General features: G+C 34.1%; 1 protein-coding gene across 1 annotated transcript; it reads left to right on the plus strand.

Annotated features, from left to right (window-relative positions):
• The first annotated feature begins 3,841 nt into the window (after positions 1–3,841).
• On the plus strand, positions 3,842–14,718 carry LOC115435335 (envoplakin-like). The gene is made up of 6 exons (XM_030157662.1): positions 3,842–3,950; positions 9,724–9,823; positions 9,910–10,064; positions 11,709–11,832; positions 14,127–14,258; positions 14,602–14,718. The coding sequence occupies exons 1-6, from the start codon at positions 3,895–3,897 to the stop codon at positions 14,716–14,718; spliced, it is 684 nt and encodes a 227-aa protein (XP_030013522.1). The 5' UTR covers positions 3,842–3,894.
• Positions 14,719–16,234: the final 1,516 nt, after the last annotated feature.

The following is a 16,234-nucleotide window of genomic DNA, read 5'->3' on the forward strand; positions in this document are numbered from 1 at the left end:
TGCACATATACACACTGTAAACTACATTCTGCACATATACACACTGTATACTACATTCTGCACATATACACACAGTATACTACATACTGCACATATACACACTGTAAACTACATTCTGCACATATATACACACTGTATACTACACTACTGCATATTCACATGTATACTACATTCTGCACATATACACACTGTATACTACATACTGCATATACACACTGTATACTACATTCTGCACATATACACACTGTATACTACATACTGCACATATACACACTGTATACATTCTGCACATATACACACTGTATACTACATACTGCACATATACACACTGTATACTACATTCTGCACATATACACACTGTATACTACATTCTGCAATATACACTACTACATACTGCACATATACACACTGTAAACTACATTCTGCACATATACACACTGTAAACTACATTCTGCACATATCACACTGTATACTACATTCTGCACATATACACACTGTATAACATACTGCACATATTCACACTGTATACTACATACTGCACATATACACACTGTATACTACATTCTGCACATATACACACTGTATACTACATACTGCACATATTCACACTGTATACTACATTCTGCACATATACACACTGTATACTACATACTGCACATATACACACTGTATACTACATACTGCACATATTCACACTGTATACTACATTCTGCACATATACACACTGTATACTACATACTGCACATATACACACTGTATACTACATACTGCACATATACACTGTATATACATTCTGCACATATACACACTGTATACTACATACTGCACATATACGCACTGTATACTACATTCTGCACATATACACACTGTAAACTACATTCTGCATATACACACTGTATACTACATACTGCACATATACACACTGTATACTACAAGACTGCACATATACACACTGTATACTACATCTGCCACATATACACACTGTATACTACATACTGCCATATACACACTGTATACTACATTCTGCACATATACACACTGTAACTACATTCTGCACATATACACACTGTAGACTACATTACTGCACATATACACACTGTATACTACATACTGCACATATACACACTGTATACTACATACTTACTGCACATATACACACTGTATACTACATTCTGCACATATACACACTGTATACTACATACTGCACATATGCACACTGTATACTACATATGCACATATACACACTGTATACTACATTCTGCACATATGCACATGTATACTACATACTGCATATACACACTGTATACTACATTCTGCACTATACACACTGTATACTACATACTGCCCATATTCACACTGTATACACACTGTATACTACATACTGCACATCTGCACACTGTATACATACTGCACATATGCACACTGTATACTACATTCTGCACATATACACACTGTATACTACATACTGCACATATACACACTGTATACTACATTTGCACATATACAACTGTATACTACATACTGCACATATACACACTGTATACTACATTCTGCACATATACACACTGTATACTACATACTGCATATACACACTGTAACTACATTCTGCACATATACACACTGTATACTACACACTGCACATATACACACTGTATACTACATTCTGCACATATACACACTGTATACTACATACTGCACATATACACACTGTATACTACATTCTGCACATATACACACTGTATACTACATTCTGCACATATACACACTGTATACTACATACTGCACATATACCGGTATACCACTACATTCTGCACATATACACACTGTATACTACATACTGCACATATACACACTGTATCTACATTCTGCACATATACACACTGTATACTACATACTGCACATAATACACACTGTATACTACATTCTGCACATATACACACTGTATACTACTACTGCACATATCACACTGTATACTACATTCTGCACATATACACACTGTATATACATCTCAAATATACACACTGTATACTCCATTCTGCACATATACACACTGTATACTACACACTGCACATATACACACTGTATACTCATTCTGCCACATATACACACTGTATACTACATACTGCACATATACACACTGTATACTACATCTGCACATTACACACTGTAAACTACATTCTGCACATATACACACTGTATACATTCTGCACATATACACACTGTATACTACATACTGCACATATTCACACTGTATACTACATACTGCACATATACACACTGTAAACTACATTCTGCACATATACACACTGTATACTACATTCTGCACATATACACACTGTATACTACATTCTGCACATATACACACTGTATACTACATACTGCACATATTCACACTGTATACTACATTCTGCACATATACACACTGTATACTACATATGCACATATCACACTGTATACTACATACTGCACATATACACACTGTATACTACATCTGCACATTTCACACTGTATACTACATACTGCACATATACACACTGTATACTACATTCTGCACATATACACACTGTATACTACATACTGCACATATTCACACTGTATACTACATACTGCACATATTCACACTGTATACTACATACTGCACATATTCACACTGTATACACACTGTATACTACATACTGCATATATTCACACTGTATACTACATACTGCACATCTGCCACTGTATACATACTGCACATATGCACATATGCACACTGTATATACATTCTGCACATATACACACTGTATACTACATACTGCACATATACACACTGTATACTACATTCTGCACATATACACACTGTATACTACATACTGCACATATACACACTGTATACTACATTCTGCACATATACACACTGTATACTACATACTGCACATATACACACTGTATACTACATTCTGCACATATACACACTGTATACTACACTGCACATATACACACTGTATACTACATTCTGCACATATACACACTGTATACTACATTCTGCACATATACACACTGTATACTACATACTGCACATATACACACTGTAAACTACATTCTGCACATATACACTGTATACATACTGCACATATTCACACTGTATACTATACTCATCTGCACATATACACACTGTATACTACATACTGCACATAGTACACACTGTATCTACATACTGCACATATACACACTGTATACTACATTCTGCACATATACACACTGTATAGTACATACTGCACATATACACACTGTATACTACATTCTGCACATATACACACTGTATACTACATACTGCACATATACACACTGTATACTACATACTGCACATATACACACTGTATACTACATTCTACTACCAATTCTGCACATATACACACTGTATACTACATACTGCACCTATACACACTGTAAACTACATTCTGCACATGTACACACTGTATACTACATACTGCACATATACACACTGTATACTACATACTGCACATATACACACTGTATACTACATACTGCACATATACACCAATACTACATACTGCACATATACATTAGATACTACATGCTACTGCACACACATACACTGGATACTAAATGCTGCAACCATATAGGCTGAATATGTACACCCCTGTACAGTGTTAAAGAGGGGCACAAACTGTAAACTCATGCTTTTGACTGTCTTTGACACACCTGTCCACCTGTGTGGAAGGAGCTGCCAGCATCAAACACTCCCTTCTGTCTGTGTGTGTTTGTGCATGTCTGTACATGTGAGTAGATGTTCAGAGTTCTGAGTCAGAACAGGAGCCTCAGGGTGAAGAAAACAGTGTTGCAGAAGAAGAAAGATAGATTTTTGTTGGAATCTCTGCTTCTTCACCCACCATGGCCTCCAGAATGAGTAACAGCACAGACCTATCGAACAAATTCAAAATGACCAAGTGAGTTTTGCCCCGAGTTCTTATAGAAATGCACTTGTGTCAATGTAGGTGTGTAATTATACTGTGTCTCAGTCATGATTCCCTTTTTTCTGTTCTTCCTTGTCCTGTGTACGTGTCTTTCTCTTTGTGTTTGTGTGTCGTGCAGATTCAGTTACAAAGTTCACTGAATGGAGCTGTTGAGTTATGTCAGTGTTAACCCTCAAAGACCTAAACATCATCAGTGGCCAAAAGCATGTACTGATCTAAATGGTTTAATAACTTTTGAACCATTGATCCTTTAAATATGTGTAAATAATTCAGGTAAAATGCTTTTTTTTTTTAGTTTTCACCCAGATGAGATTTCACCCATTTGGATATTTGGAGGCCCAGTATACTGGAAAAAATCCAAATCTTACCAAGTGTAATTTTCTCATTTCTAATCAAAATATGTCATCTCAGTTAAAATAAGACATAATCACCTAAAGAGTAACTTTTCAGTGAGATACAAGAACTTATTTTTAGACAATAGATCTTGAAAATCTTACTAAAGATACTTGTTCCATTGGCAGATTTTTTTTTTTTTTTTGCTTAATTCGAGCAAAAAAAAAAAAAAAAATCTGCCAATGGAACAAGGGAAAATTATCTTGGTAAGATTTGTTGAAATAAGATTTTCAAGATCTATTGTCTAAAAATAAGTTCTTTATATCTCACTAAAAAGTTACTCTTTAGGTGGTTATGTCTTATTTTAAGTGTGATGACATATTTTGACTAGAAATGAGAAAAAATACACTTGGTAAGATTTGGAATTTTGCAGTGTAGTGAAAGTGGAGACACCGTCACCTTCTGTAATGTTGATTCATCAGTAAAACCAGTGGTTGCAGTTGCTTGTGTTTACATTTAGTTAATGATATATTTTGTTATAACCTTTGAATTTACTGTGAACTTTTACTGATATCCATGCGGTCAGTATTAAACATAAGAAAGCACCTGCTTTCACTGAAAAGTACAGGGAAGGTTAGATGTAGAGAAAAATATCATTTAGAAGTCACCACCAAAAAAGATTTAGGTCTTTATGGGTTAACAGGAAATGTATTTCACATTTAAGCAAGGGGAAGTTTGTCCTGTAAGTCACTGAATCACTTTACATTTACGTGTAATAGAAACCAAAAGTAAATCTACAGCTGTCCCACTGTCAGACACTGACCTGACACACAGGTTTTATAATCATCACTTGTGTGACTAAGTATGTGACAGAAGTGATTTCACAACAAGAAGGTTTTTTGTTTTTTTTGTACTGCAGTAAAACCCAAGAGGCTATTGTTTTTGCTTTTTAAATAGTACCTGCTTATCAATATCTAGTAAAAGTGAAATCCTTGGAGTTTTTACGTATTTATTTTTTAAGTTTATTTATTTATTTATTTTTACAGTTTTGGATCTGCACTTCATAATCATTTACTCAGTTGAAGCATTTTTCTAAGAAAAAACTCTAAATTTTCTGATTCCATCCTCTTGCATATGTATATTTTCTGTTACATTTATCACATCATGACAGTAAATTGAAGTGAACTGATGCCATCTTGGAATTTGACTGAGATTATTCTCAGATATTTTCTGTTTTATACCTCATCGATTAACAGCTTAATTTTCAAACTAATCAACAGATTTACCGAGAATAAAAATAAGCATTTGTTGCAGGTGTAGAAAGCTTAACGGTTTATGTTTTACTGATGTGCCTGTTAAAGACATTTTATCAACAAAACTGCATTTATTGAATATGCTTCCTAACACTGTTCAGTTTTTGTTCTTTTTTTGTCCCTGTTGAATGTTGCTGAGCTTCTGTAGAATTACTGTGGATATGTTTTGTCTCTGCTGAGGTGTGTATTTCCTGGTTTCTGTCTTTCTGTCATGTGGGTGTTTGTTCAGACTGTTAGTGGATGAGTGTGACAGTTTGTGGTCATATGTGTTTTAGTATGAATCATGTCAGTAAGTCATGGTTTTACAACGAACTGTCAGCATTCAAGATTTTTGTTTTGCTACATAAAATTATTAAGTCTGAGTTTTACATTTAGTGATTTTTTTTTTGTCATTTATATTTAATAATATTCTCTCAACATTAAAGTTGCTGAGGAAAACCAGGCACAGCACAAGGTTTCTTTAACCCGTAAAGACCCAGTGCTATTTTTGTGACAGTACACAAATCAAATTTTCTCTATTTCCACCATTCTTAACTGATTGATAACCATTTTGTAATACTCGCGGAAAAAATTATTAGACCATCAAAAGTCATCAAACACAATGTTTATATAATTAAGTACTAACTCCTGTGTGTATCATGTGACCAAAACAGACAGAAAAAAAAACATGGAATGCCTAAAAGCATTGTTTTTGTCAGTACAATGCCGTAGATATTGATGCAAGAACTGAAGTGATTTTGGTTATTATCAAGAAAACCATGGAAAATGGCAAGATATCAGCTCATATTTATATTTATATTTAAGCTAAACTCTTATGAGCTATTTTTGTTGTTGTCATTATATTTGTTTAAACAAATGCACCTTTAGTTGTACCTGGCATTAAAATGAACAAGAAACTGAAGAAAGCAGGGTGGTCTAATAATTTTTTTTCATGACTGTAATATTATCCTCTGTATTTTGCCTTTTTTGGTGTAAATCACATATTTTCCTTTATTTAATTCACAGATCATGTAGATGTTCATGAAAACTCAGAGTAAATTCAAAGTTAATTATATCAAAACATAGAAAAATGTAGAAAAAGTGTCTTTATTTGGTCAAATCTATTATTAACTGAACAGTTTTACAGGTGAATCAATGTTGTGGAAGACAGCGGTGTTCCCACGTTCACTACTGAGCCTCTGAATGTCCAAATGGGTCATATCTGATGACCATGAAAAGATGACAAACTGTATTTTACACCAATTATTTACATGGACTGATAGTATTAGTGGATCAACAGGTGTTAAACAGTTTAGATCTGTGGATGGTTTGTGTTGCTGGTGGCTGTTTGGGTCTTTATGAGTTGGGTCTCAAAACTGAACTGGAGGAATGTAATATCTGTAATTATCACAGGGAGTGCTCTGAGTCCAGGTTCTAATCTAGAAAAATGCCTGCAAGTTTTAACTAACAATGCAGGTTTATCCAGTTTCTCTTCTTCATACTATCAAAGCAGCTGACAGCTCTGTACCTCTTCCCCACCAGTAATTTATGAAGGAATAAAATTATTAACCTGCTGGCTGATATACAGTATTTACAGGGTGGGGAAGCAAAATTTACAATATTTTGAGGCAGGGATTGAAAGACAGTGTATGACCAATTAGTTTATTGTAAGTCATGAGATTTTATTTGCCACAAGAAAATTGACATAATAGAAAATGTTTTTATTCTATGTGTCCTCCTTCTTTCTCAATAACTGCCTTCACACGCTTCCTAAAACTTGCGCAAGTGTTCCTCAAATATTCGGGTGACAACTTCTCCCATTCTTCTTTAATAGTATCTTCCAGACTTTCTCGTAATAGTTTTGCTCATAGTCATTCTCTTCTTTCCATTATAAACAGTCTTTATGGACACTCCAGCTATTTTTGAAATCTCCTTTGGTGTGACGAGTGCATTCAGCAAATCACACACTCTTTGACGTTTGCTTTCCTGATTACTCATATGGGCAAAAGTTTCTGAAAAGGTATGGATAATAGTGTTAGGTATGATTATGACATCAATATATGTTTGGTTTCAAAACATCTGATGTAGTGCCTGCTGTGAAAAAACAACTAAATGTTCATTGTAAATTTTGCTTCCCCACCCTGTATTTTTTTGGATTTTTAACAGATGTTTTCCCTAATTGTAACGTTCCATGATTTGTTAGTCAATTTGATACGACTAATTTGTTTTGTTAGTTTGTGTTGCTCTTTAGGTTTGGTTGGGCTTTATTATCCAAAAAGTGCAGAATTGTGTTTGGTTCCATATAGACAGACAGGATATACATAAAAGAGACAGAAAAATCACAGCAATAAAAAGAGACACTAAACAACTAAAGATGTAGGGTCCAGTTACAGCTAACGAATCCAGTTCCACAATTTAACACCTACGTATGTTGCACTTAACATTTGTTGAGGACATTTTTTGTGGATCTTTAGAGTCTCAAATGCTTTTCTGGGGGACACAGTTCAAATCACTTCTTAAGTTAACAGCTTTCTTGTCGCTGGATCTGTTGTTTCCTGATGACTTTATTTGCTGCGTTTACCATTCTGGACAGTTCTAACAGCTGCAACATGAAAAGATGCAATGCTTTCTATCAGATTCTTATCCACCACCAAGAACTTTCTGTCTCACCCCAAAGTACTTCAGATTTCCCAAGATGCATAACTCGACTCATTCTGTCTCAGTATGTTTTAATTTGTTAGGGTAATTTTGATAGAATGCAGTATAAACAACCAAACAAGAAATGACACGTACAGTCAGCTTCTGAGGAATGAGGAACGGTGAACATTTTAGGAGTGAGTCAGGTTTGGCTCCAGTGGGGAAAAATGATCTTTTTACTTGTAGACCTGACTTCGACTACACAAGCAAACGTGGGCATGGTGATCTAAAGTGGCCAAAATAGTAGGAATGAATGTTAAAACTGTGCAAAAACAGGTGCAAATTGACTAACATTGCATTATGGCAGTTGAGAGGTACTGTGGAGGTCTAGATGACATCTGGAAGATCAAGAAATCTGCTCATAAGATGGTTAGAATGGTAAATCAGAACCCTCATTTTTCTGTAAAAATCTGCAAGTTTCAGCAAACTCAGGAGCGGTAATGCACGATTCCAATGTGCAGCAATACTTACACAAACATTTCTGAATCTGATTCATAAAGTCCACCATCAGAAGAACACAATGGAACATCTGGTGAAGCCTGATGTGTTTTGGGAGCAAGTACATTTTTTATAGAGTACTTTTCACAGGCAGGGAGTCACAAAGTACTTTACAATGCAAGACAAATAAAATACAATTTAAAATGTAGTTAAAATACAGTTAAAATGTAATAAATACATCAAGTGCAATTGGTTTGTAGCGGCCCTGAGTCAGTTTCACTAAGAACGCAGCAGAACTAAAGGTCTTTCCAGATATAAGGAACAAAATGATTGGCACATGCCACAATTGTGTCTTTATTTTTTATATTTCTATTTTTATTCAAATTACCTAATAAACAGATAAATATCCTGGTAATATTGTACATTCTGACTGTTATTACACATTTTCAGTAACAAAATTAAAACTTTTTGAGAATTTTTGTGTGTGCACCTGGAAGTCTTGTAGTATATTTGGGTTCCTTCATCTTAATGTTTATTTTATAAGGATTTAAGAAATGTTCTTTTTTCTAAAATTTCTAACACTGCCAAAATATAAATAAATAAAGTTGCATTGTGGAATGTCATCTAGACTGAGTGACTCTTCGTTTGGGTAACACAACAGCAATCAATATACATTTTTACTTTCCTCTATTTTAATATTCCACCAGTCATTTGGAACTTTTCTATCTCTTTTCCCAGCTAACATTGGTTTGTTTATTCACCATCAGTCAAGAAACACATGCAGTTAAGGTGTTGGAGTAAAGATGATGGAAAATGTATTTAGTGTGACTTAAAGAATCTCTAAGTCAGTGTGAAAACTGTGACTCATTAAATCACAGAGAGCTGCTGATACAGAATAAAAGAAACTGCCTACTCTTGTGAAACTGAATCTGAATGTAATGTTCATTTATTTGAATAGTGACTCCTCTTCCTCCTCCACCTTCCAGTACAAGGAACTCCACCTTGGCCAAGCTGGTTACCAAAATACAGAAGAATGCCGACCACGTGGAGGCCGATATGACTCGACGTGTGGAGCTGATGAATGTGGTACAAACACACAAAAATACATACATTTACTACTGATGTACTGTGTTTCCACAACAACTTGACTCAGCGTGACTGCTTTCAAACAGGTTGCTGAAATTGACAACCCACAGATCCTCTTACAACACAGAGATGAGGTCAAGGACAAGCTGGATGGAGCAGAGGGTCTGCTGAAAGACCTCTTCCTGGATGTCGACAAAGTCAAGGAGCTCCAACACGAGGAGACTGAAATGATAGAAAAAGGGTGAGGAATGGAGCGCATCATAACTGAACCATCAAACATTTACCGTAGGAGGGACTGTCTGAATTTATGTGTGCATTTAGCTATGTTCAGGAAAAATTACAGCTATAAGTTACTTTAAGAATATTGTTGAGTAGATCAAAGCTTAAAATATTGAATAAAATGTATTTCATAAAGCTAATGCAGAGTAGTTCATGCAGTATTTAATTTAACCACCTTAATTTCAAAAGACATGCATATTCAAATATCTTATAAACATATATAAATGCATATACTTTTCAATCAAATAGTTAGATCGACTAAATATTTCACAAAAATCAATTAAGATTAGTTCAAGGATATTTATGTTAGAGATTTTTTTCAAGCACAAGATAAAATTTAATTATGCACCATATCATATAATCATACTGTACATTTTAAAGTACTCAGTAATTGTGTCACTTTGTTGCCACCATTAACTTTCCACTCATCTGTCATTATTACTGTACAACTTCACTTACCATTCCTGAAACATGGGAAACTTTAAAACAGTAAAAACTAAAATAACTGTGTGGCAGTTAGTGGGAAAACTAGTCATAAGTTACTTTCAAAACACGTAATACTGATGAGTAGGTTTTACGTTTAATGCAGATATTAGGTATTTTAAAACTTTAAATCAACGTACCAGACACAACATGAATATTTAATATAACCTCCTTTATTTAACAAGAAAAATATGTTCAAATTAGACAAATTCTTAAATATTTGATCATAACAGTCATATCTACTGACTGTTTTGCAAAAAAAAAAAATCTACATTAGTTCCAGGATATTTAAGTTATAGATTTTTCATGCACTGATTAAATTTTGCCAGAAAATTCAATCTATTTAATATATTAAGTGTAATTTAGTCATCTATTTTCCACTTACTTGTCATTAATGACAATGTTAGCTTAACATTGGTACTGATGACTTAAAATATGTTAGAACCATGTGTAAGGTAGTTTTTAATAATGATCCTTTATAATATTATTTCAAAAAGTGGAAATAAAAAATGCTAATTTTAAAGGATTGACAGTGACTATTAAATAAGTATACGCACAATAAACCAATATCCTTATTTTCTATTATTAAAATCTACACTGAATAAGACGGTAAGATGTTTTTTCAAAGTAATCACCAAAATTACCCTAACGGTACGATAAACACTTTTTTGTGCCTGAAGTAGTAATTCAACCTATTGTTTTTTACAGTGTGTACATATATATATATATATATATATATATATATATATATATATATATATATATATATATATATATATATATATATATATATATATATAAATCTATCTATCTATCTATCTATCTATCTCTCTCTCTCTCTATATATATATATATACATACACACATACATATATATGTGTGTGTGTGTATGTATCTGCATATATATATATGTATATATATATGTGTGTGTGTATATATATATATATATATATATATATATATACATATATATATATGTATATATATATATATATATATATATATACATATATACACACACACATACATATATATATACATACATACATATATATACATATATATTAATGTTATTTATGTAAATCTGTATGAGTCAAACCTCTCGTTTGTTGTATAACCGCAGCATCCACATCCTCCATCACCACTGGATGGTACATTTTGATTGTCACAGAAGAATTTATCCTGAAATCAACAATGTGTCACGACCACCCATCATCGATTGGGCACGTGTTTTTAACTGGAAGCAAGTAAGTACAATAACACTGTCTTAACATCCATGTGTGGTGTTTGAAGTATTAGACTAACAATGTTTGTCAAGATTTTTTTTTTTTTTTTTTTTACAAAAAAATAAGAATTCCTCCAAGTCAAAACTTTTTTCTATTTCTCTGGAAAAACCTCCAAAAGTGCACAAGTTCATGTTTGAAAATAGATAATATCTAAGTCTTGTATGTAAAGCTGTTATTAAATAGAGTCAAGAACAGACAGGAAGACATGGCGAAGAAAGGTAATGTTCTAACTGGAAGTCATTACACTGGATTAGTGGAGAATATTAACCCATAAAGACCCAGTGCTACTTTTGTGGCAGTTCCAAAATCTTTTTTTTTTTTATTTTAACTTTTCTTAAATGATTTATCACCATTTATTCTAATATTATGTTCAGTCTTTTTGTATTCTTAAGTGAAAATCAGATATTTTCCTATATTTAATTTACTGATTATGATTGATGTCCATCAAAGCTCAAATTAAAGTTAAGAGTTATTATATCAAAAACGGAGAAAATGTAGAAAATGTGACTTTTTCAGTAAAATATATCATTAACCGAACAGAAAAACAAGCATCTTCATCCACTGTCATTGATCCAACACCATGGGTTTTACTGGTGAATCAATGTTGTAGAAGATGACAGTGTTTCCATGGTAACTGTGGAGCCTCTGAACGTCCAAATGAGTCATATCTGATGACCATGAAAAGATGACAAACTGCATTTTACAACAATTATCTGCATGTACTGAGAGGATTAATGGATCAACAGTTATTTAACTTTATATCTCACTAAATGATTTTGGTTGCCAGTGTATGTTTGTGTCTTTATGGGTTAAAAAAACAAAACAAAACAAAAATCCCTTGGCTGCACTTTACATTACACGTCATTAATAACTTGGTAATAATTTGGTAAATAGGTAATAATGTAGTAACATCATTAAATTACCATGTCCATTAACAACCAAATAGGCTACAGAGTCAAAATAGTATTTATAACACGTATTATACTGGTGAAATTCATCATTTTTTATGTACCAGATGTTCCCATTTGTTTCATGTTAAACAATAGAAAAGGTGTGATTGAGGCTGTGAATTTGGGTGAAGTTGTGGTCTGACAATGAATCAGGGCTGAAAAATGCAAAACTACAAGTATCTATTTGATTTCAGGAAAATTTCATGTAAATTAGACTAAACCAAACATCAGAGCTAAGAGCCAGTCAAGTCTGTAAATGCTCACAGGCTCCTTTTTCCATATCAAGGTTTAAAAAAAAAAAAAAACAAAACCTAAAATTATCATTGGAGTGTTAAGAGTAAAAAACTCTGTAAATGCCAGTGTATTGGATTGTGGAGATGTGAACTGAATATATTTGTCCTGCCTGTGACCACCATGGGTGCAGGGTCTTTCCACCTGATGCACCACCAATGGTGCCTGTGGGGTAACAGCAGGGTCATCAGCTGGGAGCCACCCTTCATTGATGTTTCCATTTATCCCGGAACATCTCACGGTGGTGGAGCCAACGGTAGGGACGTCTCCCTACCACCCCCTGCAGCTCCCCCTAGGACCCTTGTTTTCCCCATGCCCTATAATGTAAAGTATCAGCTGAGGCAGCACGTGAAGATTATACGATTATTTTGAGCATCTGTCAAAATAAGACTCTATGAATTTTAGTTTGTAGAAGAAAACTTGATAATACCATAATACAGTTTATAATGTGTGTAAACAATGAGCTTTATATATTATTCAGTGAGTGATACAGTCTGTGGATACATAGGTGTTGATTTGTTGGTGGTTTTGGTCCTAAGCGTGTTCTGGTATGTGACTCCCCCTGCTGTTGAGAAACATCAATACTGCACAGAACCCCTTTAATATTATCATAAAATTAAATGGACATTCACCCATTTGCAGTTCGATGCATGGTGACTGAACATGAAAGAAGTCACAGCATTAAACGATATTTCACTGATATATATATTGTTGCAAATTTATTGTGTTGTTATTAAATTACTACTAAATAACCATTTTAAATTAATTTCCTCATTACTGCCTTTTTTTAACACTCCTTATACTCTATTTCCTGTGCTTTTCCATCCATCCATCCATCCATCCATTTACATGATGACATAAGTTATCACTCCACAATTACCAAGTTGCTAACAAATGCAAGTGTTTATTGTTTTAGGTTTTTCTTTGATGTCATTGTACCAGACTATGTCAACTCCAAATGTGTAACTTGTGTTTCTCTGAGTGACAGTGTTAGTCTGGTGTCTGTTCCCTCAGAAACAGCTGAACATGGCAGGGTACGGTCCCACCTTGGCAGACCTGGAGAAGCAAATCGAAGCTCACAATGTCCTGCAGAAAGAGATTGAGTTCAGCAACTCTTGGCTCTGTATCGAGACTGCTGGCAGTGAGGTGAACAATCTCCACCACAACAATATGATATCACACATACATACAGTTGTGGAAAAAATTATTAGACCACCCTTGTTTTCTTCATATTCTTGTTCATTTTAATGCCTGGTACAACTAAAGGTACATTTGTTTGGACAAATATAATGATAACAAAAATAGCTCATAAGAGTTTAATTTCAGAGCTCACATTTCAGATAGAAACAGACTGAACAAACTCATTAAGAAAGCGAGCTCCATCATTGGGATGGGACTGGACACAGTTCAGCAGGTGGCTGGGCTGAGAATGCTCAGGAAGCTGAACTCTACTTTAAGTAATGCATCTCACCCACTTCACCATGTTGAGGTGTTCAGGGAGAGCGCCTTCAGCCACAGACTGATTCCCCCTCAGTCCAGGACTGGACATAGTAGGAGGTCCTTCCTGCTGGCTGCTATTAAACTTTTTAATATTGCTGTGCGATAAATTATTGTATGCTGTGCATACTATAGGTGTTTTGTTTTATTGTATTATTTTACATTACTTTATTGTACTTATTATATACTTATATGTCTTTTATTCTGTTTTGATCACTTCTTCCTTCCATTGTTGGTTGTATGTGGGGATGTCTGTTGGGCTGGGTCAGTGTGTTTTTTGTACTGCTGTTGTAACCAAACAATTTCCTGCAAAGGATCTATCTATTCTGCCACCCATTTTTAAACAGAACTTAAATAAAGACCTTTAAAATCCAAACTTTTGTGATTTCATTACTGCTCAAGCTGATATTACTGTAACAGTGATTCACTGAATTGTGCAACCTAAAACACAACTGAAGTTCACTCAATAATGTATGAAAACTAAGCAGTGATCTTAATGTGTGATTGTCAGGTATTTTCCTATTCACCACACATACAAAAACTCTGCAACTAAAACAACTTTCTATTAAATTTTGTAAAATAAACATTCTTAGTGAAATTATGAGAACAAAAAGCCATGGAAGCACCTAAATCTCCACAAACCGAAGGAAAACCCTCAGGTCGACTCCAGTTTTATACTTTTCCATCACTGTGTGGATTCAAATCAGACAGATTTGATAAACTGACAAAAATGAAACCACTTATAGTTCTGCAGAACCCCTGCTAATTCCTGGAGAATACTCTAAAGTAGGAACTTTAAAATATAGGCTGTAAATTTGCATCAAGATAAAGAAAAACTTGATCTATTTTGATCTTAAAATTTTTAAATTTTCATCACTAAATTAAATTCAATCACTTTTCAAACAAAGTGACAGTTTTGCTTGATTTAATTACTTTTTTCAGGCCTGGTAAAAAGAATTTTAAAATTCTATGACTCTGGGAACTCTTCTTATACTATAAGTGAAATTCAAGATCAGCTTTCAGCTGAATTTAATAAAACATCCAAAGTGCTCCATGTAAATAACCTTCTATTACACTCTTAATTTGTATTTTCTGTTTCTGAATGTGATGTCATGTTTTTTGTTTTTTTTTTAACATTATTTTTCCAAACATAATATACACAACAGCTCTGTTTCATAAGTAAAGACACCAGATTAAACAGACCACTGAATAAACAGGCAAAAAGAGAGATGAGGAAAAAAGAGCTTTAACTTCTTTATTAAAAAAAAATAGGACCAGTGTGTCACAACGGGGGAAAAGAGAGGACTCAAATGCTCGGTACTGAAGGGAAAACAAAAAATATGAAAAAAAACCAGACAACGAAAAAACCTAACATGAAAAACTAAGGCAGAGTCCAGAAAAAGAAAACATACAAAACCTGTATCAGAGTCCGTGGATGAATATGAACAAATGTCCGGGCTATGGAAAGGAGTAAGGAGAAATGGACCAGCGCTGCATGGCTGCAAACCAAAGCCTTAAATAGGCTGAAGGTAATTGGCTGCAGCCACGCAGCACCAGCAGGTGAATCTGATGATGATAATGAAAAGGAGGAGCTGAGGGTCACACAGGCACAGGTCCATGACCAA

Source organism: Sphaeramia orbicularis, chromosome 16 (genome assembly GCF_902148855.1).
Source record: "Sphaeramia orbicularis chromosome 16, fSphaOr1.1, whole genome shotgun sequence".
NCBI lineage: Eukaryota > Metazoa > Chordata > Actinopteri > Kurtiformes > Apogonidae > Sphaeramia > Sphaeramia orbicularis.

Coding starts and splice junctions, on each gene's coding strand:
- LOC115435335 (XM_030157662.1), top strand. CDS start 3,895: ATGGCCTCCAGAATGAGTAACAGCACAGACCTATCGAACAAATTCAAA. Junction 10,065..11,708: donor ACTGAAATGATAGAAAAAGG/GTGAGGAATGGA, acceptor GTATAACCGCAG/CATCCACATCCTCCATCACC. Junction 11,833..14,126: donor GTGTTTTTAACTGGAAGCAA/GTAAGTACAATA, acceptor CTGTTCCCTCAG/AAACAGCTGAACATGGCAGG.